The 21,820-nt window shown below is 60.0% G+C and overlaps 1 protein-coding gene across 2 annotated transcripts; it reads right to left on the minus strand.

Annotated features, from left to right (window-relative positions):
* Nucleotides 1-1,525: 1,525 nt before the first annotated feature.
* EPHB4 (EPH receptor B4) lies at nt 1,526-21,820 on the minus strand. 2 transcript variants are annotated; one of them, XM_004617305.2, is made up of 17 exons: nt 21,565-21,820; nt 19,303-19,373; nt 18,354-18,641; nt 17,588-17,984; nt 15,950-16,105; nt 15,518-15,850; nt 15,031-15,155; nt 14,202-14,367; nt 11,739-11,841; nt 11,332-11,396; nt 11,101-11,214; nt 10,694-10,941; nt 5,778-5,993; nt 5,393-5,542; nt 4,524-4,717; nt 4,263-4,418; nt 1,526-2,514 (listed from the first exon to the last, which is right to left on the minus strand). In XM_004617305.2, exons 1-17 carry the CDS (start codon nt 21,614-21,616, stop codon nt 2,385-2,387), a joined length of 2,964 nt encoding a protein of 987 aa, XP_004617362.1. In that variant the 5' UTR covers nt 21,617-21,820; the 3' UTR covers nt 1,526-2,384. The 2 variants fall into 2 exon arrangements, with proteins under 2 accessions (XP_004617362.1, XP_054990284.1); XM_055134309.1 differs by having other exon boundaries at nt 11,305-11,396.

The following is a 21,820-nucleotide window of genomic DNA, read 5'->3' on the forward strand; positions in this document are numbered from 1 at the left end:
CAGGGGACACCTCGTCTGCAGCCCTGCCTGGACAGTCCTCAGGAGCCCGGGGGCTGGGGCTTCCTGGGGTTTCTTTATTTTGCGGGGGGGGGGGGGGAGAGGTGGTGAGTATGTGGCTCATGGCTCAGGGGTCCCGAGGCCCCTTCTGATGATTCTCAGCCAAGCAGGCTGGTGTCTGAATGCCAGGACCCGAGGATGTGCTGCCAAGGGCCTGCGGAACTGGGGAATGGAGCCCAGGCCACCTCCGCGGGTCCCATGAGGGCTCGGAGGAGTCTAGGGGGTGCCGGGAATGGAACTGGGGGGGCCGTGTGCAAATAGGCCCCTCCCTGCCCTGTGCTGGCCCCGCCCTGCTGCTGGGTTTTCTGCGGAAGGGAGAGCGGCCAGCTGGGAGAGCCAGGCCAGGACACGGGACAGGAGAGAGTGGGTTCCAGAAAGGCCTCTGGAGCTGCCGCTTCTCCTGCTGCAGCTCAGCTTCCTTAAACGTGACCCGGCTTGGGTGGGAAGGGCCCCAGGAAGGGAGGGGTGCCCCTGGCAGGCTCCCCGGCCCGGCCTGGCGCAGCTTTCTCTTCCTTAGCTGGGGGCAGCTGGGTGTGGGGGGAAGTTGTCAGGGGTGTGTGGAATGGGGCTGGCCCCGCTATAACCTGGGGGCCAGAGTCCCCCGCACACGGGCCCTTCCCACGCTCTCCACCTGCCGTTTCCCGGCAGCCAAGGTCACCTTACCCAGATACAGACTGGTCAGGGCAAGGGCGGCAGCTTCGCATCCACAGACCCCGCTGCCCCCCCCCCCCATATCCTCAGCAGGACCAGATCCCTACCAGCCCTCCCTGGGGTCCCTGGCCAGGGTGGGTGGGGTCATTAGGGGCTCCAGGAGAGCAGGAGAGACCTGAAGTTGGGGACAATCCCTGCTCCCAGGAGAGGGTAGGAACCATGATTAGGGGGCCTGGAATTCCCGCGTGGGGGGCCAAGTGAGATGCAGAAATGAGGGAGACCCCACGGGTGGGAAGTGCTGTGCGGGGCGAAGGAACAGAGAATGGTACGAGGGACCCTGGCCGGGCTTCCTGTCTGGGAGGAGCAGCCTGGCGAACACCCAGCTGCTCGGAGAACCTGCTGGGGCAGCACCCTGAAAGGGGAATTGTCCGCCCGCCGGCCCTGCCCACCCCCCGCCACTGAACAACATCCAGTCGCCACATCTGGTCCACATCTGGCTCCTTGCTGACCGGGTGGCCCCCTCACCCCCTCTGGGCCGAGAGGGCAGGGTGTGAGCCCAGGGCCCCCCTTCCCACAGACCCTCGCCTGGCTGGGCACCAGCCCCTCCCCGGAGGTGCCCCAGGCTTTTGGCAGAACCATCTGGAGCCGTTAGAGCCAATGACTCATCCCCCTTCCCCCACCCACCGCACCCCACTGCACCCAGGGGCTGGGAACCAAGCACCCAGCCCTTCACAGCTGTCGGGGCTCCCACCCCCAGACCCTCCGCTCCGCAAACACATTCCACTCCTCCCAGTTCCCAGTCAACCCAGAGCCGGGACACTTCCCATTTTCCTTTATTTATACAAAAAAAGACTTTTAAATATAATTTAAGGGGCCCTCCAAGCACCAGCGTCTGTCTCAGGCTCCTCCACCAGCAACTCACCCCTCACCCCCTCGTGGACACAGCTTGGGGGGACTCGGGGCGCAGGGACGTGGGGCTGGGGGTGACCAAGGCACTGTTGGGGGCACGGACACAAGGACGGGTCCCTGTTTCAGCCTGGGCAGAGGCGGTGATGGTGAAACGGGGCCCCCCCAAGCACGAACGTTCTGACAGGGGTGGGCGGGAGAGGAGAAAGGGGCCAGGGGAGGCAGGAAGGCAAAGTCAGACCGAAACGAAAAATAAAACTCAAAAACCTTCAATATGAAGGCGGCAGAGGGGCGGGGGCATTTACAAGGACGCGAGTGGGGTGGGGGCGGCAGCAGGCGGGGGACCCCCAGCCCGGTGACCTGGTCGCCGGGCGGGGCGCCCCTTCCCGCCTCTGGGCCTCTCCTTCCACTTGGGGCTCCCGGTGGCCCCGCTTCTGTCTTTGGTCTTCAGAGTCTTCGGGCCGGGCTCTTCGGGGTGAGGGGCCTGGGCAGAGGCGGTGGGGAGCGGGCAGGTTATGGCGCTTCCTTCCCCTGTGCGGTGGGGTGGGGGTTCCCTGCGGGGGGCACACGCGACTCCCAGCCCCCCCAGGTCCCGTCCCCAGGCCCTGTGTCTCCGAACTGCCATCCCCACATTCAAAGTGCAATCCAGTGGGGGTGCAGGGATGGGGCGGGGGCCTCTGGGGTCCCCATCATCCGACTCTGCCCCAGAAGACGAGGAACTTCAGCTCCGGTGGGGGATTTCCCACTGTGCAGAGCTGGGGGTGGCCAGGTCAGTACTGGGGGGCTGGTCCGCCTGACCCGCCTGGCGCTCCAGGCTTGGCCTGGGACTTCATGTGCTGGACACTGGCCAGGATTTTCTTCTGGTGTCCCGCCAGCGTGACTCCGATCCGTAGCAGGTCCCTGGGGGGGAAGCACAGGAGGGCAAGGTGAAGTCTGGGGCTCCTGAGCTCAGCGCCTGGGGTCTCAGGGCTGCTAGCCAATCAGGATGCTAGGGAGGAAAGTGGCGTCAGCTGTTGCCAGGCAAATTCTAGAGGAGCTGGGCGGCAGAGCACAGGTGGGGGCGCACAGGGGACCAGCCCTTCCCAGGGATCAGCAAGCTGCCAGAGTTGAGAAGAGGTGGACAAAATACCACACTAGAGAGGAGACTCCAAAATGACGTTGGGGAAGGAACTTCCAGGTTGTGATGGAAGAGAAAGCAGCAGCAGAGAGGAAAAGGGCTGAGGAAGGGAAGACGGTGAAGCAAGATGGCAAGCAGGCCGCCCCCGCCCCATCCTGCCCCATCCCAGCGCCAGAGACTGAGGAGAGGTGGGAAATGGGGAGCAAGAGCTGGCCCAGGAGAGACCAGAGCGAAAGTCCAGTGGGGAGGAACCCATGGCCAACCTGGGTTCAATCCCCCGCATTCCACACGGTTCCCCGGGCACTGCCAGGAGTAATTTCTGAGTGCAGAGCCAGGAGTAACCCCTGAGCATTGCTGGGTGCAGCCCCAAAACAAAAAGAACTAGGCCAGGAAGATGGTTCACCATCAGAGCCTCACAGGGCCGTCTCTGGGATGGATCAATCCATCAAAAACAAAAATGGGCTGTAGTGATAGGATAGTGGGTTGGACATTTGCCTTGTACTCGGCTGACCTGGGTTGGATCGCTGGTATCTCCTATGGTCCCCTGAGCACTGCCTGGAGTAATTCCTGAGCACAGAGCCAGGAGTAGTCCCTGAGCACTACTGGTGTGCCCCCCCACACACACACACAAAGGGAAAACAGGGCCGGAGCGATAGCACAGTGGGTAGGGCGTTTGCCTTGCACACGGCCGACCCGGGTTCGATCCCCGGCATCCCATATGGTCCCCCAAGCACCGCCAGGAGTAACCCCTGAGCATCACTGGGTGTGACCCAAAAAGCAAAAAAAAAAAAAAAAGGGAAAACAGCAGAATGATGGTGCAAAGGACTGAATATGGAACGACTATGATCCATCCTGGCTATCATGGCCCCCAGAACCTTAGGGTTCCGGCATTCAGGACCACCTGGTGGTCGGGCCCTGGAAGAAACCCCAGCAGACCTGGCCCTGTGGCAGGGCAGGGCTGAGTCGAGAAGCGTGTGTCTGAGCCCCGGGCAGGTCCCCTTGGGAGCTGACCTGCCCTGGCCTGTGGTCCAGTACACCCCGGGCCTGGATTTCCCTTCCATGGCTGTGGTGTGAAGCAGAGACCTGGGACCAGGCAGAGACCTTTGACAAGAAACGGGCAGGCCAGCGGGAGGACATGAGAGCGAGGCCAAGTAGGGAAAGTGAGAGTTCGGGAGGTGCTGGAATCAGAAAATCACTTAGCACTGACGCTGGAAAGACATTCCCAAACTTCGTCCAGACTTGGCCTTTTATGGGAGGGAAATGTCTGGAGCGGCCGGACTGCTGCAAACACAGGGCTGGAACACTGAGACACCCAGAGGGAGACACGGACGGGGTGTGCGTGTGTGTGCACGCACGCGTGCATGCCTGCGTGTATGTGTGCGCATGTGCATATGTGTGTGTGTATGTGTGGAGGGGGTGGGGTGGGGCACAGGCAGCTCCAGACAGTGCCCGATCTCTCAACCCCTCCAGCCCTGATGCCTGGGCCCATGGGGGCGAGTGAGCCTGGCCCTCCTCTGCTCCTGCCACTTACTCTGCAGAGATCTGGCTGACGAGCTCGAAGGATCCAAACCCTGCGGCGGCAAAGCTCTCCTCGTATCTTCCCATCTTGATGGCGCGCAGCCACTCGCCCACCGAGCCAAAGGCAGAGTAGTGCGGCTGCCGCTGGTCCAGGAGCGGGTGTGAGGCCCTGGATGCAGAGCAGGGATGGGGCGGGAGGTGCTGAGTCCCGCAACATCCCCTCACGCCACCCACAGGACAGGGCAAGGGCAGAGGGCGCCTCAGGGGACCTTACCCGCCATTCTCCCGGGCCACGATTTTGAGGCTGGCCGGGTTCCGGATCATCTTGTCCAGGGCGCTGACCACCTGGGGGAATCGGGGCCGTGCATTGCGGTCTTTCTGCCAGCAGTCCAGCATGAGCTGGTGCAGGGAGGTGGGGCAGTCTGGGGGCGGCGGCAGGCGGTAGTCTTGCTCGATGGCATTGATGACCTGTGAGGATGGAGCAAGCGCTGGTGAGGGGTCCAGGGAGGACAACGACGACGAAGGACCGTGCCCCCGTGCCTTGTACCCGGCCGACCCGTGTTGCAAGCCCCAACATCCCAGAAGGTCCCTGAAGCTCTCCCAGGAGTGATTTCTGATTGCAGAGCCAGGAATAGCCCTGAGCACCACTGGATGTGGCCCCCAAACAAAACCAAGCAAACCAAAACAAAGAAACCAGTGACCGAATGAGAGAATGGTACCACGGTCCCCTCTCCACCTCGACCCCCAAGGGTAGATCTGGGTATGGTCCTGGCCGGGGCCAAGGCTGCAAGTGCCTTATCCCTCCACCACTCTCCCACGGCACCTGGACTCTGATCTATACGTGTCCCTTCCCATCTGGCTCCCAGCTCCACCTCCAGTGCTCACCTGAGGGGATCAACTCTCCCTGGTGCCCTCCACAGCTTGAGGAACTAGCCCTGAGTTCTTTTTTTTTGGGGGGGGGTCACACCCGGCGATGCTCAGGGGTTATTCCTGACTTCACACTCAGGGGACCATATGGGATGCTGGGAATCGAACCCAGGTTGACTGTGGACAAGGCAAATGCCCTCCCCGCTGTGCTATTGCTCCAGCCCCTATCCCTGAGTTCTCGAGTATCCCCCAGGCCCTGTCCCCAGCGACACTTACGTCCTGGTTGCTCATGTCCCAGTACGGCCGCTCCCCGAAGGACATCACCTCCCACATCACGATCCCGTAGCTCCAAGCATCGCTGGCTGAGGTGAACTTCCGGAAGGCGATGGCCTCGGGGGCCGTCCACCGGATGGGGATTTTCCCTCCCTAGGGACAGGGGAGGGAGAGGTGAGCGAGGTGGCCCAGGTCTCGCTCACACCTCGCTCACACCTCCCAGCATCCAAGGCCGCTGCTTTCCAAGCCCCCTGGAAGTGAGATTCCCCAAAACTGACGGGCTCCTCTGCGGGGTCTTCCTCCTCAAACCCCCTTCCCCGACTCCCACCTGTCGCCCCTCCCTCCCCACCCGACCCTGGGAGATCCTAGGTGGGACCCTGTGCCTCACCAGGGAGCTGGTGTAGGTGGGGTCTGAGGAATTCTCCTCCAGGAAGCGCGAGAGGCCGAAGTCCGAGACCTTGCACACCAGGTTGCTGTTGACCAGAATGTTGCGGGCCGCCAGGTCTCGGTGCACGTAGCTCATCTCGGCCAGGTACCGCATGCCCGAAGCGATGCCGCGCAACATGCCCACCAGCTGGATGACGGTGAACTGTCCATCATTCAGCTGTAACCGGGGAGACGCGGGGGCGGGAAACGTGAGGGTGGCGTGCGCTCAGACGCTCCCCTGCCCTCCTGCCCATCACCGGCCACGCCCAGTTCCCAAAGGCTTTCCCCAGCCCAGAGAACGCTCGGACCCTTACCTGGCTCCGCCCTAGACTGGCAGAGGTAGTCATCATTTCTCTTCCTTTGTACACACACACACACACACACACACACACACACACACACACACACACACACACACACGGGCTGGAGTGATAGCATAGCGAGTAGGGCGTTTGCCTCGCACGAGGCCAACCCACCCAGGTTTGATTCCTCAGCCCCTCTCGGAGAGCCTGGCAAGCTACCCTTGGCGTATTCGATATGCCAAAAACAGTAACAATAAGTCTCACGTGGAGATATTACTGGTGCCCACTAGAGCAAATCGATGAGCAACTGGATGACAGTGACAGTGACAGTGATATACACACACACACATATACATATACACACACCTATACACACACACACACACACACACACACACACATATATATATATATATATATATATATATATATATATATATATACATTCTTTCAGTTTTGGGGACACACCCAGAGATGCTCAGGGCTTACTCCTGACTGCACTCAGGAATCATTCCTGGCAGTGCTCGGGGGACCCTATGGGATGCCAGGGATTGAGCCTGGGTTGGCCCCGTGCACGGCAAGCACCCTCCCTGCTATGTTATGTTCCGGCCCCTCTGCTCCTTCTGAACCTGGTGCCTTATCAAAGCAGGTGATTCCCTCCAAGGACATACTGCGCCCAGCTTCCAATCAAAGACGCTCTTTTATCGGAAAGCAGCACATGTCCGTGGCTGACCCAGACCTGCTGACCAGCCCTTGAGCCAGCAGAGCGCTGGAACCCAGGGAAGGGCGGGGCTAGGGCCTGCGGCCATGCACCAAAACTGACTTCAGGCGTGCAGTGGGTCAGAGAAGCAAACGCGATTCCCCTGCTGGGTTCAGCTGGACACAATCCACAGCTGTCATCCAGGCCTCGGGCCTCACCTCCCTCGACATGCTCAGTGGGTGCTCTCCACTCAGCATCGCCAGCAGGGGCAGCGCCCCAGACCTTCCCAAATCCAGCCCCTGCTCCACACCTGCGGGCTCCTCACAGGCCGCCAGCTCCCCAGCCCCTGCCCAGGGACCTCAGATCACCCCATACCCTGCAGGCACCGTCCAAAGGCCCCTCAGACTGCAGCTGCTCCGGCCATGGGTCCCCCGGACCCCGGTGCCCTGTGCCACCCGTGGGATCCCACCCACCATCACACCCTGACTTGCTTATACCCACTGGCTATGTTCTTCTTCGGGGGGGAACTTGGGGCCACAGCGGGCAGTCCTCAAGGGCTATTCCTGGCTCTGCTCGACAGTCACCCTTGGCAGTACTCAGGAAGTTTAGCACATGTGGTACTGAAGATTTGAACCCGGGTCAGCAGGACACCAGTGGTCCTTAGGCTGGGTGCTATCTCTCCAGCTTGCATTTTGTTTCCTTTTTTTTTTTTCTTTTTTCTCTTTGGGTCACACCTAGTGATGCTCAGATATTACTCCAGGCAGTGCTGGGGGACCATATAGGATGCTGGGAATCAAACCTGGGTCAGCCACGTGCAAAGCAAACACCCTACCCGCTGTACTATCGCTCTGGACCCCCCCTTTTCTGTTTTCCTTTTTCTTTTCTTTTTGCCACAGTCCTTGGTGTTCAGGGCTTACTCCCACTCTGACTCAGAAATCACTCCTGTTGGTGCTGGGGGGCTGTATTTAAGGCAGGGATCCAACCCAGCTCAGCGGCAAACGAGGCAGGCGCTCAGGGACCAGAGTGACAGGACAGCGATTGACCTGGCTTTGATCCCCAGCACCACAGCACCCTGAACCCTGTCACGAGCGATCCAAGAGCCCAGAACTGAGAGTAAGCCCTGAACACCACTGGGTGTGGCCCTAAAACAAACAAAAGAAAGGCAAGCGCTCCCCTCACAGTGCTCTCTCCTGCCCTGCTCCTTTCTGAGTTGTTTTGTGGGCCACACCTGGCAGTATTTCAGGGCTCTCTCAGCGCAGTGCTCAGGCAGCCTTATGTGGTGCTGGGAACTGGGCCCGGGGCTCCTGCATGCAGAGCACGTGCTCAGCGCCCTGTGCTCTCTCCCTGGCCCTGGCTTCTGTTTCTTTCTTTTCTTGGTTTTTGAGCCACACCTGGGGGCTGGAGCATTAGCACAGTGAGTAGGACATTTGCCTTGCACGCAGCTGACCCGGGTTCGATTCCCAGCATCCCATATGGACCCCAGAGCACCACCAGGGATAATTCCTGAGTGCAGAGCCAGGTGTGACCCCAAAAGCAATTAATTAATTAATTAATTAATTTAAAAAAAAACCTGAGCCACACCCGGTGGTGCCCAGGATCAAACCTGAGTCAATCATGTGCAAGTTAAGTGCCTTACCCGCTGGACTATCTCGCCGACCCCTGGCTTCTCCTTCCCTCCTTCCCTCCTTCCCTTTCTTCCTTCCCTTCCTTCCCTTCCTTCCTTCCTTCCTTCCTTCCTTCCTTCCTTCCTTCCTTCCTTCCTTCCTTCCTTCCTTCCTTCCTTCCTTCCTTGTTGGTGTGTGTGGAGGTGGGGGGAGAGGATTGGCCCATACCTGGCATGCTCAGGGGACATGTGGGACTCCAGGGATGCATGCAAGGCAAGTGCCCTCCCCACTGTACTATCATTCCAGCCCCTGACTTCTGTTTCTTAAGTCTGCTGGTCTCCTGCCCGCTCTGGGTCTTTCCACTCCACCCACCCAGCCACCCTTCTCCCTGCTCAGAGCTGGCTCTTTCCTATCCACCAGTGGGATCTACGAACACCCATTGGGCTGGGACGGTGACTCAAAGGGGTGGGGCGCATCAGTCCTGGGTTCCATCCCCAGCACTGCCTGGTCTCCTGCGCACCCCGGGGAGTGGCTCCCCAGGCCCACACAGGGAACGGCCTCTGAGCACTACTACGTTATTTCGGGGTGATGTCTCTACCCCACCCCCAAATAAGACGGGCCCTTTCCCTTCCCTGCAGTGGACTTCTGCTAGTAAGAGGGAGTCAGACTCCGGTCCACTGAGACCATCACGGCACCTATGGAGCGACCACACTGTCACTCACCAGGGAGCCTGGAGTCTCCTATGCCCTGTCAAGGATGCAGCACCCTCGGCCCTGGGCGAGAGTACAGCAGGGAGGGCGCGTGCCTTCCATGTTCCATCCCCGGTACCACATACGGTCCCCTAAGGCTGCAAGAGTGATCCCTGAATGCAGGAGTCAGGAATCAGCCCTGAGCACTGCCGGGTGTGGCCCAAACACCAAAACCAACCAAGCAAACAAGAGAAGCAGCACCCCAGTGGGGACCGGCCGCAGACGTTTACTTTGGGGCTTTACCAAACCATTGGCCTTACAAGGAAATAGTTACTGCCAAATTGCCCCATCTGGGCTGCGGGCCAGATGTCTAGGGGAACAAGGTGGGAGTATTGTGACAAGGGACTGTCCTGTCTACAGAGCCGGAAAGAGGCTCCAGCAGCTATGCATGCACCAGGTGGAATGCTTGACCCTGTCTGAAAGAAAGCGACAGGCCAGGACGCTTAACAGACAAGTTTGAGAGAACACACGTGTCTACAGACAAGAGTGCCTGAGGAACCAGGACACAGCTCAAGGCGAGGGTGCGCTGTTGGCAAGGAAAATGTTTCGATTCCTTTCAACGCTGGCCTTGTGCAGGGATGACCCAAGCTTTGTCCCCAGCACCATGTGGTTTCCCTAAAGCAGAGTCAGCGGAGACCTGGGTGTGCACTGCTAAGTGTCTAGCATCCTGCCAGCTCCATGCAAACACCCCGATACCACACGGAGCCCCAAGCACCAAAGGAATGGCTGCGGAGTACAGAGCAAGGACAGCCCCTGATGTGGCCCCCAAAACCAAAAAGCTACAAAATAGAGCCAGGGAGATAGTAGAGCAGGGAGGGCACTTGCCTTGCACATGGCCGACCCAGGTTCAATCCCTGGCACTCATAGGGTCCCTTAAGCACTGCCAGGAGTGAACCCTGAATACAGAGCTAGGAATAAGCCCGGAGCACGACCAAGTGACACCGCCCCCCCCACCCTGCCCCAATGCTACAAAATAAAATGAAATTCAGCTAAACTTGTTACAGCAACAAAATGAAAATTCTGGGCTGGGAGGAGGCCCCCAGGGCGGGACTTTGCCTGTTGTGGAAGCCCAGGTTTGGGCTCACTCACTCTGCCGCTGGGGCACACCACGAGCAGCACGGAGAATGAGCACATATGGCCACCCTCCAAAAAAAGCAGGAAAGACAGTACAGTAGGGAAAGAGCTTGCCTTGCATGGCACTGACCCGGGATTGGTCCCCTGTACCCCTTACGGTTCCCTGAATCCCACCAGGAGCGAACCCTGAACACAGAGGCAGGAGTCAGCTCTGAAGTCGTGATCACAGCCAGATGTGGCCCCTCAATTAAAAAAAAAAAAAAAAAAAAAAAACCACTTTTTTTCAAAAAAAAAATAAAAACGGCTCATTTATATCTGGACTTGGTCCACATTTCCGCTCCCGGAGCCCAGCCCTTCCTTGGAGAGAGAGAGTTGGACAGAGCCCCCATGCTCCCATTTATTTGTCCTGCCTTCCTTGGCTTTTATTTCGGCGGGGGAGAGGAGCTCACCCGCAGGAAGGAGTCCAGGGCTCCGTTCTCCATGAATTCCGTGAGGATCATGACCGGCACGCTGTTAGTGACCACGCCCTCCAGGCGGATGATGTTAGGGTGCTCAAACTGGCCCATGATTGATGCCTCACTCAGAAACTCGCGCCGCTGCCGCTCCGTGTAGCCACCCTTGAGCGTCTTGATGGCCACGCAGCTCTCCTTCTTCCCCGGGGCCTTGAGGCGCCCCCGGCACACCTCGCCAAACTCACCTGCCAAGGGACGCTCATCAGCCCCTCGGACACCGCCGCACCCGCCCTCCCCAACCGTCTCCACCAATCACCACCCTGTGCGCACGCTCATTTGCACCAATCACTAACCCGTCCGCCCGCCAGCCCCGCCCACCTGTGCCAATCACCACCCCGGCTCACCTGCACCAATCACCTCCTCGATCTTGACGTAGGACACGTCTATCTCTTTGGCAAATTCCCTCACTGCCTCATTGGGATCTTCATACGTGAAGGGGTCAATGTAGACTTTAGTACCTGTGGAGTCGGACGCCCAGCACCCCCGTTAGTGAGCAAAGAAATGACTCCCCCCAGTCTCCAACCCCGCTTCCGCTCCCCCACCCTCACCTACTGCCACAGGCCAGGCCGACCCACCGTGCCCGATGAGGTACTGGCCATGTTTGTCAGAGTACTCAGCATCTCTCCCGTTGCTCTGTTTCCTAGGAGAGGAGGAAGCAAAAGGTAAACCCGGGTCCGCATCTGCATGCCCGTGGCTGTCCGCCGAGGAAAGATATGTGCAGGGAGCAGAAATGGGCACTTGCTTTGCATGCAGTGACCGCATGGGGTGCCCTGAGCACCGTCAAGAGTGATTCCTCAGAGCAGAGCCAGGAGTGAGAAGTCCTGAACACACATGGGTGTGTGGCTCCAAACAAAAAAGAAAGCAGCTCCTGGGGAAGTTGTGTGTGTGTGTGTGTGTGTGTGTGTGTGTGTGTGTGTGTGTGTGTGTGTGTTGTGTGTGGTGAGGGGGACAGGGATATCCCTGGCTCCTCCAGGGCCCTCACCTGAGGCAGAGAACTGCAATGACAATGACCACCAGCACCAGCACAATCCCGACCACCGCTGTGCCTGCCACCAGGGCCAGCTGCTCCCGCCAGCCGTCACTCTCTGGGGGAAAGAAGGAAGGTGCTTAGACCCGCTCAGGACGAAGCCTCCTGGAGGAACTGGGCCCAGTCCCGAGGTGGAGGTGGGGACACAGCAGCCCAGGCCAGGAAGATGGTTTCCCAACTGTTCCCCAAGGGCCTGTGGGCCCTGATTTGTTAGCCAGAGCAGGATATCACCCTGCAGTGCTCTGAACCCCTGGGACCACTCGACGGCCCATCTGAATCGAGCTTTCCCAGGGCAAACGTGGAGGTTTCCAGCCCCAAAGGAGGGAAGCTACCCAAATGTCCATCAACAGATGGATCAAGAGCATGCCAGAGCCAAGCGGTGGAATAGTTTCCAGCCACAGGAAGGAATGATGTCTGGGTACATGCCCCAGCACGGAGGAGCAAGCCTTGGAAACCGGATGGAAAAGAATGACGCAGCTGCCAGCCACCAGCAGCCCCACACTGCAATTCTGTCTGCATGAAATGCCCAGAGCATGGGGGCCAGGGCAACAGTATTGCAGGGCGGGCACTTTCCTTGCAGCAGCTGATCTGGGTTCGATCCCCAGCAACTCATAAAGTTCCCCCAAGCCTGCCAAGAGTGGTGATGCCTAAGTGCAGAGCCAGCAGTAAGCCCTGAGAGCACCGGGTGTGGCCCCCAAACAAAAACAAAACTTAAAAAAATAAAAAACACGTCCAGAGCAGGCAAATCTGGAAGCCACTGCTGCCCGAGGAAAGGGGTATTGGAAGAGGCAGATGAGGGACCAAAAAGTACAAACTTCCTGTTGGCAAATACACGGTTCCTGGGGTAGGGGATTAAGACTCAAAGGCTAGAGTGCTGATTTGCATGTGGCAGAGAGGGGTTCCACCCTCGGCATCTCATGGTCCCCTGAGCACTGATCCAGGAGTAGTACTGCTGGATGTGACCCATCATGAAGTCCCTGGGCAGGTCTGGAAAGACAGAATAGCATGTAGGGCACCTGCCAGGTTTGTTGCCTGGCACCATCTAGGGTCCCTTGAGCCCTGCCATGAGTGATTCCTAAGCACAGAGCCAGGAACAAGCCCTGTGCGTGCGCCACAAGCAGTGGCCCCAAAACAAACGAGAAGGAAGTCCTGGGGGTGGGGGATGGGTGTATCCAGCTGACAACTGGACCATAATTTTGTGGAGTGGCCGGTCAGTTGCCAAGTTCTTAAGAGTCAACTGAGTGTGCTGATGGGGTCACTAACCTTTTGAGCATTTCAGTCTACAAATGTCTGATTATTTTGTCTATGCCTGACACCAACAGATGGTCAATGCCACTTATCCCTCAATAAAAACCAAGAAAAACCGGGGTTGGAGAAACAGTCAGGGGATAAGGCGCTTGTCTTGCACTCAGCCGATGTAGGCTCGACACCCACCATATCCTATGCACCCCTGACACCCCCCCCACAGAGTGATTCCTGAGCACAGAGCCAGGAGTAAACGTTGGACACAGCTGGACGTGGCCCAAAAGTGAACGGAAAAAAGCAGATTCATGTTTGCTGACCCCCGAAGTCTGGAAAGACTGAAAGGTCCCTGACTCATACACTTTGTTATAAAAAATAAGTGAAATCATTTTAAAACACAAAGTTGGAGGTGAAGTGATAGTACAGTGGAGAGAGCACCTGCCTTGTAAGTGGCCGACCTGGGTTCAATTCCCAACATCCCATATGGTCCAACCCCCCTCCAAAAAAAAAAAAATAGAAGGTTTAGAATGTCTCCCAGTCAGCCCATCAGAATGCACAAAGCAGGGGATGGAGCGATAGTACAGCGGGGAGGGCATTTGCCTTGCATGTGGCTGACCCAGGTTCCATCCCAGGCATCCCCTTTGATCCCCAGAGCACTGCCAGGAGTAATTCCTGAGTGAAGAGCTGGGAGTAAGCCTTGAGCATTGCTGGGTATGATCTAAAAAGTCAAAAAAAATAATGCATAGAGCAGACCTGGAGCAGCAGTACAGCAGGGAGGACACTCGCCTTGCACGCAGCCAACCAGGCTTCTCTATCCCCGGCACCCCAAATGAAACGGTCCCCCAAGCACCACTGGGACTGATTTCTGAGCACAGAGACAGGAGTCAGTCCTGAGCATCACTAGGTGTGGCCCAAAACACAAAACAAAAAGAATGCATAAAGCTCCTTTATTTAATTCTTGGAGCCCTAGAGAGGCCTCTTGCTATTTCCAATTCTCTTGCTGAGAGATGGGCACCGGGATCAAGCTTTGCTAGAGTGCACACAGCGCCCAGCCGGCCGCACACCAGCTGCTGGGCTGGGACCCTCCAGCAACTTATCTGAGACTTATCTGAGAAACTCGGGGGTTGGGGGGGAGCACAGGAGCAGCAGAAGCAGCCCCGCCCTACCCAGGCTCACCGTCCAGCTGCGTCTGGCTGTGATGCTCCTGGCCGAAAGGCCCGTACCCAGCCTCCGAGCGTGCCCGCACCTGCACCAGGTAGCTGGCCCCCCGCTTCAGCCCCCGCAGCTCGGCCCGGTTTTCCGAAGTCTTCAGGAACCGCACGCTGCTGGGGCCCTCAGTGCCCTGTCCAGGGGGAAGAAGGGGCTGGCTGTAAGAAGGACCCCAAATTCTTTGTTGCTGCCACAGCGCTACACTACACACCATCACGAGCCTTTCGATCTGAGGGCGCAGCAAACGGGGGCTTTGTGGTCCCTTTTTTTTTGCTTTTTGGGTCACACTTGGCGATGCACAGGGATTACTCCTGGCTCTGCACTCGGGAATCACCCCTGGTGGTGCTCAGGGAACCATATGGGATACTGGGAATCGAACCCGGGACGGCCGCGTGCAAGGCAAACGCCCTACCCGCTATGCTATTGCTCCAGCCCCTTCGTGGTCCCTAAGTGCACCGTGCGGAGTGCTTCTCAGCATTGTGGTAAGTCTGCGGGACAGGGTCGGAGTGATACCCAGTGGGCAGGGCGCTTGCCTCGCACACAGCCTACCCGGGTTGGATCCCCGACACCTCGTAGGTTCCCCGGAATCCGCCAGATGTGCCCCCAAAACTGCCTGCCCCCTAAAAAAAATTCTGCTGGACAGTTAGTTTCCAGCACCAAGGGGATCATCACCAATGGATCCGGAATTCAGAGGGGCCAAGGCGCGGGTCGAAGCTCAGCCTATTGGCTGCAGCAGAGCCTGAAACCTACAATCCCCGCCCTTGGCCACACCCACCGGGGGCGGGGGCGGGCTCACCTTCTCGTGGTACTTGACCTCGTAGTCCAGCACCGCGCCGCTGGGGGCCCGGGGCACAGCCCAGGCCAGGCTCAAGCTGCTGGGTGATGACCGCGTCACCCGGATGTCGGACACCGGGGGTGGCACTGTGACAGGCAGAGAACGCATTGGCGCCCTTCTGTTTGCAGGGCTGTCCCCGAGTCCCCCCAGTTCTCTAGTTCCGTCGGCTGTCCGGCCCATGTCCTCTCTGTCCGTCCCACTCTCAGCCTCCCTGTGTCTTTCCTGCTTCTGCAGCTTGACCCCTCACATTATTGCGGATCTGCTCCCCAGGCCCTACATTGCTTTGCTTTTCGGAAGTCGCCCAGTAACTACTCCCAGCTCAGTGCTCAGGGTACTCCTGGCAGTGCTGGGGGTCTTAGCACATGCACAGTCTGTGGTCAGCCCTCCCCATCCCTGCCTTTCTTCCTTCGGGACCCTCGTGGGGTCCCCACCCAGCCCCCGTGCTCACCCTCACGGTCGGTGGTGACATTCACCACCTCAAACGGCCCGGGCCCGTTGGCTAAGGCGGACACCCCGTTCAAGGCGGTGACCTCGAAGGTATAGGTAAAGTCAGGACGCAGCCCCCGAACGGTCACCCAGGGCTCCACCAGGTTCCGGGGTCCGGGGTCGAAGGTCAGGTCGCCCCCACAGGGCGCGCAGGAGCCCCCCGGCCGGCACTCGCGGCAGCGCAGCGCGTAGGTGAGGTCCCCACGGCCGCCGGACTCCAGGGGCGCGCTCCACTCCAGCCGCAGCGCAGAGCCGTTGAGGCGGGACACCACGCTTCTGGGGGCGGAGGGGGGCGCTGTGGAGAAGAGGGGTGTCAGGGAGGGTCTGCCTGGTCGGCCCCGCAGCAGCGAGGGGGCAGGGTGGGCGCTGGGGGTCCTCCCCAAGGATCACTTACTGGTACAAGGTGCACTCGGGGGGTCTGTGCGAGCCCGGAAGTACCCGATGCGACACTGGCAGATGGAGGAGCCAATGGCGTTGGAGTGGCTGTTGGCTGGGCATGGCTGGCAGGGTCCCTCCCCAGGCAGGGGCTTGAAGGTGCCCTGGGCACAGGCTGAGAGAGAAACAGGCCATCAACAGCCGGCACACAACAACCCCCCAAAGGGCGGTCTGGAGAAATGCACTGACCCCCATAAGGGGAAGGAGGGAGTGATCCCAGCACCCCATTTGATCCCCTGAGTCCACCCGGAGTGATCCCTGAGCACAGAGCCAGGAGTAAACCCTGAGCATTGCCAGTGTGGACTCAAAACAAAATAAGAGGGGCTGGAACAATAGCACAGCAGGTAGGGCGTTTGCCTTGCATGCAGCTGACCCAGGTTTGATTCCCAGCATCCCATATGGTCCCCTGAGCACTGCCAGGAGTAATTCCTGAGTGCAGAGGCAGGAGTAACCCCTGTGCAAAAGCAAAAAAAAAAAGAAAAAAGAAAAACAGAAGAAGAAGAAGAAAGTAAATTTGGAGTATAGCATTCCTGGATTGGATTACCTAGCAACAAGACATAAGGCCGGTCAGCCCCTGTACATCAGGGTCTAAATAAGCAAAGTGAGATCCAGGGACTTAAGGGGCTGTGGCGCGAGCTTCACCTGGAGAGGGCCCAGGTTCGACCCTTTGCACTTCAGGACCCCTGAGCACCATTCAGTGTAGCCTGGGAGCGGCCCCTTGCTAAACGGAGGGGGGAAAAAAAAAACAAAAACGGGGCCAGACAGCTCTTGCCTTGCACAGGACTAATCCAGGTTCAATCCCAGGGATCCCCAGGGTCCCCCGAGCCCCACCAAGGGTGACCTCTGAACGCAGAGCCAGCTCTGAACACCGCTGGGTGTGGTCCAAAAACAACAAAATCGAAACTAGCATTTTGACATTGGTGTGTCACTTAACACCCAAAGCGCCAGTGTCGGGAATGGAGCTGATTGATAGAAATATAGTGTGTGTGGTGCTGGAGCTCAAGGTTGGTCTTCGAGCTGAGCTGCCTCGCGGCACTCACAAGGAAAGAGGAGTGATTTCGTCCATTCCGCGCCCCCCGCCCCTCCCAATCTGGACAAACCCCAAATCGCAAAGTGCTGAGTGATGTTGGTGAATCAGAGCAAACCCCGGGGTGCATCGAGCTCTCTGAGCCCAACAGGATCCGCGATTCTGGAGACTTCCTGCACCCCAGTTCGGCATCTGACCCAGGCAGGGCCCCGACAAGTCTCAGGAAGGAAGACAGTGGGCGGGAGAGAGCTCGGCGCTGCTGGAGACTCAGACTGGCCTGCCCTCCCGAGTGCCCAGGAGAGAGAGAGGAAAAATAAATTCCTAGCAGTGGGGCTGGAGCGATAGTACAGCGGGGAGGGCGCCTGCCTTGCACACAGCCAACCCAGGTTCACCCTCCAGCACCTCATAAGGCCCGCTGAGCCCCACCAGAAGTGATCCCCGAGCACAGAGCCAGGAGTAAGGAGTAACCCCTGAGCATCTCTGGGAATGAGCCCGCCCCCCTGTCAAAGAAAGAATATTTACAGCAGAAACTTCACCCCCACAAAGGGCCGGCTCCATGGGGACCCTCACCTCGACATTTGGCATTCCCGTCAGCGGCCTCGAATCCAGGAGCACAGCTGCAGCCTGTGACCGGCTGTCCAGTCCACTGGCCATCCTCCCGACAGTAGAGGCTGGGACTGTGCCCGGGTGGCGGGATGGCATCGGCCACACAGCTGCCGGCCACGGGCACCACCATATCCCCGGGCACGGTCTCCGGGAAGTGGGTGAGGTTCATGGTCCGCTGGGCGCACTTCTTGTAGAAGAGGTGCAGGGAGAGCAGGGCCATGCAGGCGCCCTGGTCCTGGAAGGCCAGGTAGAAGCCGGCCTTGGTGAGGGGGCCCAGCCGCAGGGTCTTGATGTTCACCTTCCCCGTGGCCTCGGCCCCGGGCCGCTTCCGAGTCAGGTGCTCAGCTGCTACTGTGTCCACCTGCGGGGCCAGAAGGACACTCACTGCGGCCGCCCTCCACGTCCTCAGGACCCCCTGCTTCTTCCCATACCCTGACCTCCCCAGTTCCTGTTGCAGAACCTGCTCGCGTCTCCCACGCACTTCCCGCAGCCCCTTCCAACCCTTGGCTCATCCTACAAATTGACGCCACCACCGGGCTCTGGACTCAGGGCCCGGTGGGGGGGGGGAAGAATGGATACAGATGGGGGGGGGCGGAGCTGGGGATCCTCCGGGGCCGCCCGTATCGGCCAGTGTCCTAAGAAGCCTTCTGAGCTGGGTCTTGGAGGATGAGCTGTAGCTGGGAACCCGAGGGGAGGGGGGCTGCAGCGGGACGCGGGGTCCTGGAAGCACCTTGATGTAGGGGTTCTCCATCCAGGCGGGCGTGAGGGCCGTGGCCGTGTCGGCGTCGCTCTCGAAGTAGAAGACGGTGAAGGTCTCCTTGCAAGAGCGGCTGGCGTGGGGCAGGGACAGGCACTCGAGCATGGTGAAGCGCAGCGTGGCATACACGTTAACGGCACCGCGCCGGGGCACCCAGCTGGTGCGCAGCCAGTGCTGCACACCCGGCGGCCGCGCCACGTCACACACCTCATAGGTCCGCACGCTGTGCTGCTCCTCGTCCAGGCCGCTCAGCTCCTCCCACTGCAGGGACGGACAGGGGCCGTGCCCGGGGACAGTGTCAGGAGAGCCCGCGGGGGCTGGGCTGGCTCCCTCCCAGACACCCAGGATAGAGCTGGGAACAGCGCCCAGCACCACTGGGTGTGATCCCCAAATCCCCCCAAACTAAAACAAATAAAGAGACCGGGGACCAGGGGAGGGGACATGCTCTCTGCTACTGGGGGACTCAATCAGCTATGGGGACGCCTTCCCTTTAATTTCTCTCCTGAACCCCAGCTTTGTTCAAAGTCTGATTTTTTCTGGCTATTTGGGGTCACACCGGGGATGCTCAGGGGTTACTCCCAGCTCTGCACTCAGGAATCACTCTTGGTGGTGCTCGGGGGATCCTATGGGATGCCGGGGATCAAACCCAGATCAGTCCTGTGCAAGGCAAGCGCCCTTCCTGCTGTACTATCGCTCCGGCCCCCTTAGAAGTCTTTTTTTATTTACTTATTTACTTTGGCTTTGGGGCCACACCTGCGGTGCCCCTGACTCTGTGCTCAGGGATCACTGCTGTTGCGCTTAGGACACCAGGACACCCTTGGGATACCAGGGATCAAACCGAGGTCAGCCATGTGCAAAATAAGTGCCCTCCTCTGTACTCCGCGGCCCTGAGCCCCAGCTTCAGAGCTTCAGGGGGACTTACCTGCCCTTCTACCTGGGGGTACGTCACCCACTTCAGGTCGGCCGTTTCCAGCTTTGTGTTTAGCAGGGTCTCTAAGAGAGACAGACGAAGAGAGAGACGATGGGGTCTGTGGGAACTAAGCCAGGTGAGGCCAGCGAGCTGCAGCAGGTGGGAGAAGGGGAGCCCGCCCTGCCCTCAGCAGCCACTTCGGCCCCCCCCCCCCCCAGACCCGGGCCTGCGGGAGCCAGGGAGGCAGAGTGGGGGGAGTGGACACGCAGCTCTGAGGTGAGCCTGGAGGGCCTGAGTCTGCCGTGAAGGGGGGCAAGGGGCTGCTGGCCGGGACCCCCTTCTTACAGAATCTTATAGACCTTAAGACCTGAACCCAACGCTGCTGCCTCCCCAAACACTCTCCTCGGGCCCCACCTCTTTTGGGAGCCAAACCCTCTAGTCCTTGAGGGCTAGCCCAGATCCTGACCAGTTCCCTGGCACCTCCAGGGGAGGAAGTGGTGCTGGGGGCCGGGGCGCTGTGGGGTGCCGGGCTCCCCCCGCCCGGCCAGCCTGCAGAGGCCTCACATCTGGACTTGGTTACGGGAAGTGAAAGGGGAGGAGATTTTAGGCGTGTCTATCTGGGGGTGCAGGGGGGGGATGAACACACCTGGGCCTGGCCTCGGGGAGGGGAGGAATTAGGAGAGAGGCCAGAGCCCCTGGTAATGAAGGGGGCAGGGAGGGGACTCCCGGGGGAGGCAGGACTCAGGGTAGAGAAGAGGCCCCCAGGAACAGAGGCGACCCCTGGGGGAGGAGCCCCCCCTTCCTTCCCCTCCCTCGTCCTTCAGTACCAGGAGGAAGAGGAGGCAGGGGGGTGGGGCCGCCTCCTCCAGGACCACGCAGGACCCGGGACCAGGTGGGATACGGAGGTGAGCCCCCGGGACCCTGATGGGTGGCAGGAGACAGCCCTCAGGCTGGGGACAGGATGCCGGGGTTCTGGGAAGGGGTGGCTGGCGGCGCGTCCCCACCCTCCATTGTTCCAGCCTGGAGAGCGTTTTCCTGTCTCTCATTTACAACTGTCTGCTCCAGCAGTCCTGGGGCAGCCTCACTTTCTCCCCTGCAGTCCAGCTCCTGGGAGGTGAGGACCCTGCCTGGACATCTCTCTCCTTAGGACTCTGTCCTGCCGGCCACCGCTGCCCCTCACTGGCTGCCCTTGCCCTTTCGCCTTCCGGCTCCGGCTCTCCCTCATCAGCTCAGACCTCTTCTCACCCTCAATGTCCTCATCTGTGAAATGGGGCTACAGCCCCTCCTGCTCCCACAGGAGTATCGGACCATAGGAAAGCACCAAGCACGGGGCGAGGGCCTGGGGACACGGCCAGGTGACAGGCATGACCTCTGCTCCACACTCCCCTCCACAGGGCCCCCAGCCCATGCCGGACACTCTCCTTCCCCGCAGCCTGTGGGCAAGTCTCTCCGCACACCCAGTCCTTGGAACAGGAGGTTTTGGCTGCTTTTGATTCTTCCTTCTCACACCCCCCAGCAACCGCCCCCCTAGAGACCCCTTTGATGCCAGGCAATGAAGGAGGGGAGGAGGCAGCTCATTGAAAGGAGATTAGGGCTGGGGAGGAGCATCCCTGGGCTTTGGGCCCCCTGGTTTGGGAACTGAGAGGGCGGGGGAGACACCAGGAATTCAGAGAGGCAGAGAAGGGGGCATTTAGCTGAGTTCAGGTGGGGAGGGTCCATGGCAGCTGGGGACATGGGGGAGGGGTCCCCTCCACCAGGACACTGGCTTTGGGAGCGCCGGCGGTTGGGTGGGGAGCGGGGTGCAGAAGGTGGCTAATCTGGCTGGCTTCAGGGTCCAGACTCCAGGTGCGAACGTGCAGGGCTGTGGGGGTCGCGGAGATCTATGGCCTAGCACAAAGTTCTGCCGGGCGCCCCAGAAACCTCTCCTCGTGCGTGGCGGGAGAGGGACAGAAACTTTCCGAGACTTTGGGAGCCTGGAGCGGAGGGCCACGGAAAGGCGGCCGCGGCCTCGGAGTCGGGAGGGACGGTTCGGGGAGCCCGGGAGGGGAAGGTCCCGGATCCGAGTCCGATCCTGCTCTTTTTCCCAAACAAAAGAAAACTCCACACCCCGCTGGGCCGCCTCCTCCCCGCCCCCTCCCGCCCCAGCTCTGCGGGTCGGGAGAGTTTGAGGCCGGGGTGCCGGGAAGGGGAGGCTGCGACCGGGCTCTCGGCTCCGAGGCTCCGCTTTGGGGGGGCCCTGGAGGGGCGGGGCGCCCCCACCCCCGGGAAACTCACCTTCCAAAGCGGCCGCGAGCGAAGCCCAGCAGAGCAGGGCTCGGAGCTCCATGGCGCCTTCTCGCTCCGCTTGGATCCGATCCGAGTTTGGGGGGCGCCAGCCCCCCCAGGTCTGAGCCCCCCCCCCTGGGCGGGTGGGCGCCGACTCCGCGCGCGGGACGCTCGGCCCGGGCCCTCAGCGCCGGCCCATGCGGGCGCGCCGGGCACCCGGCGGTGGCGCCCAGGTGTGGCCCCGCGTCCCCGGCGCGCGCGCGGG

Source organism: Sorex araneus, chromosome 4 (genome assembly GCF_027595985.1).
Source record: "Sorex araneus isolate mSorAra2 chromosome 4, mSorAra2.pri, whole genome shotgun sequence".
NCBI lineage: Eukaryota > Metazoa > Chordata > Mammalia > Eulipotyphla > Soricidae > Sorex > Sorex araneus.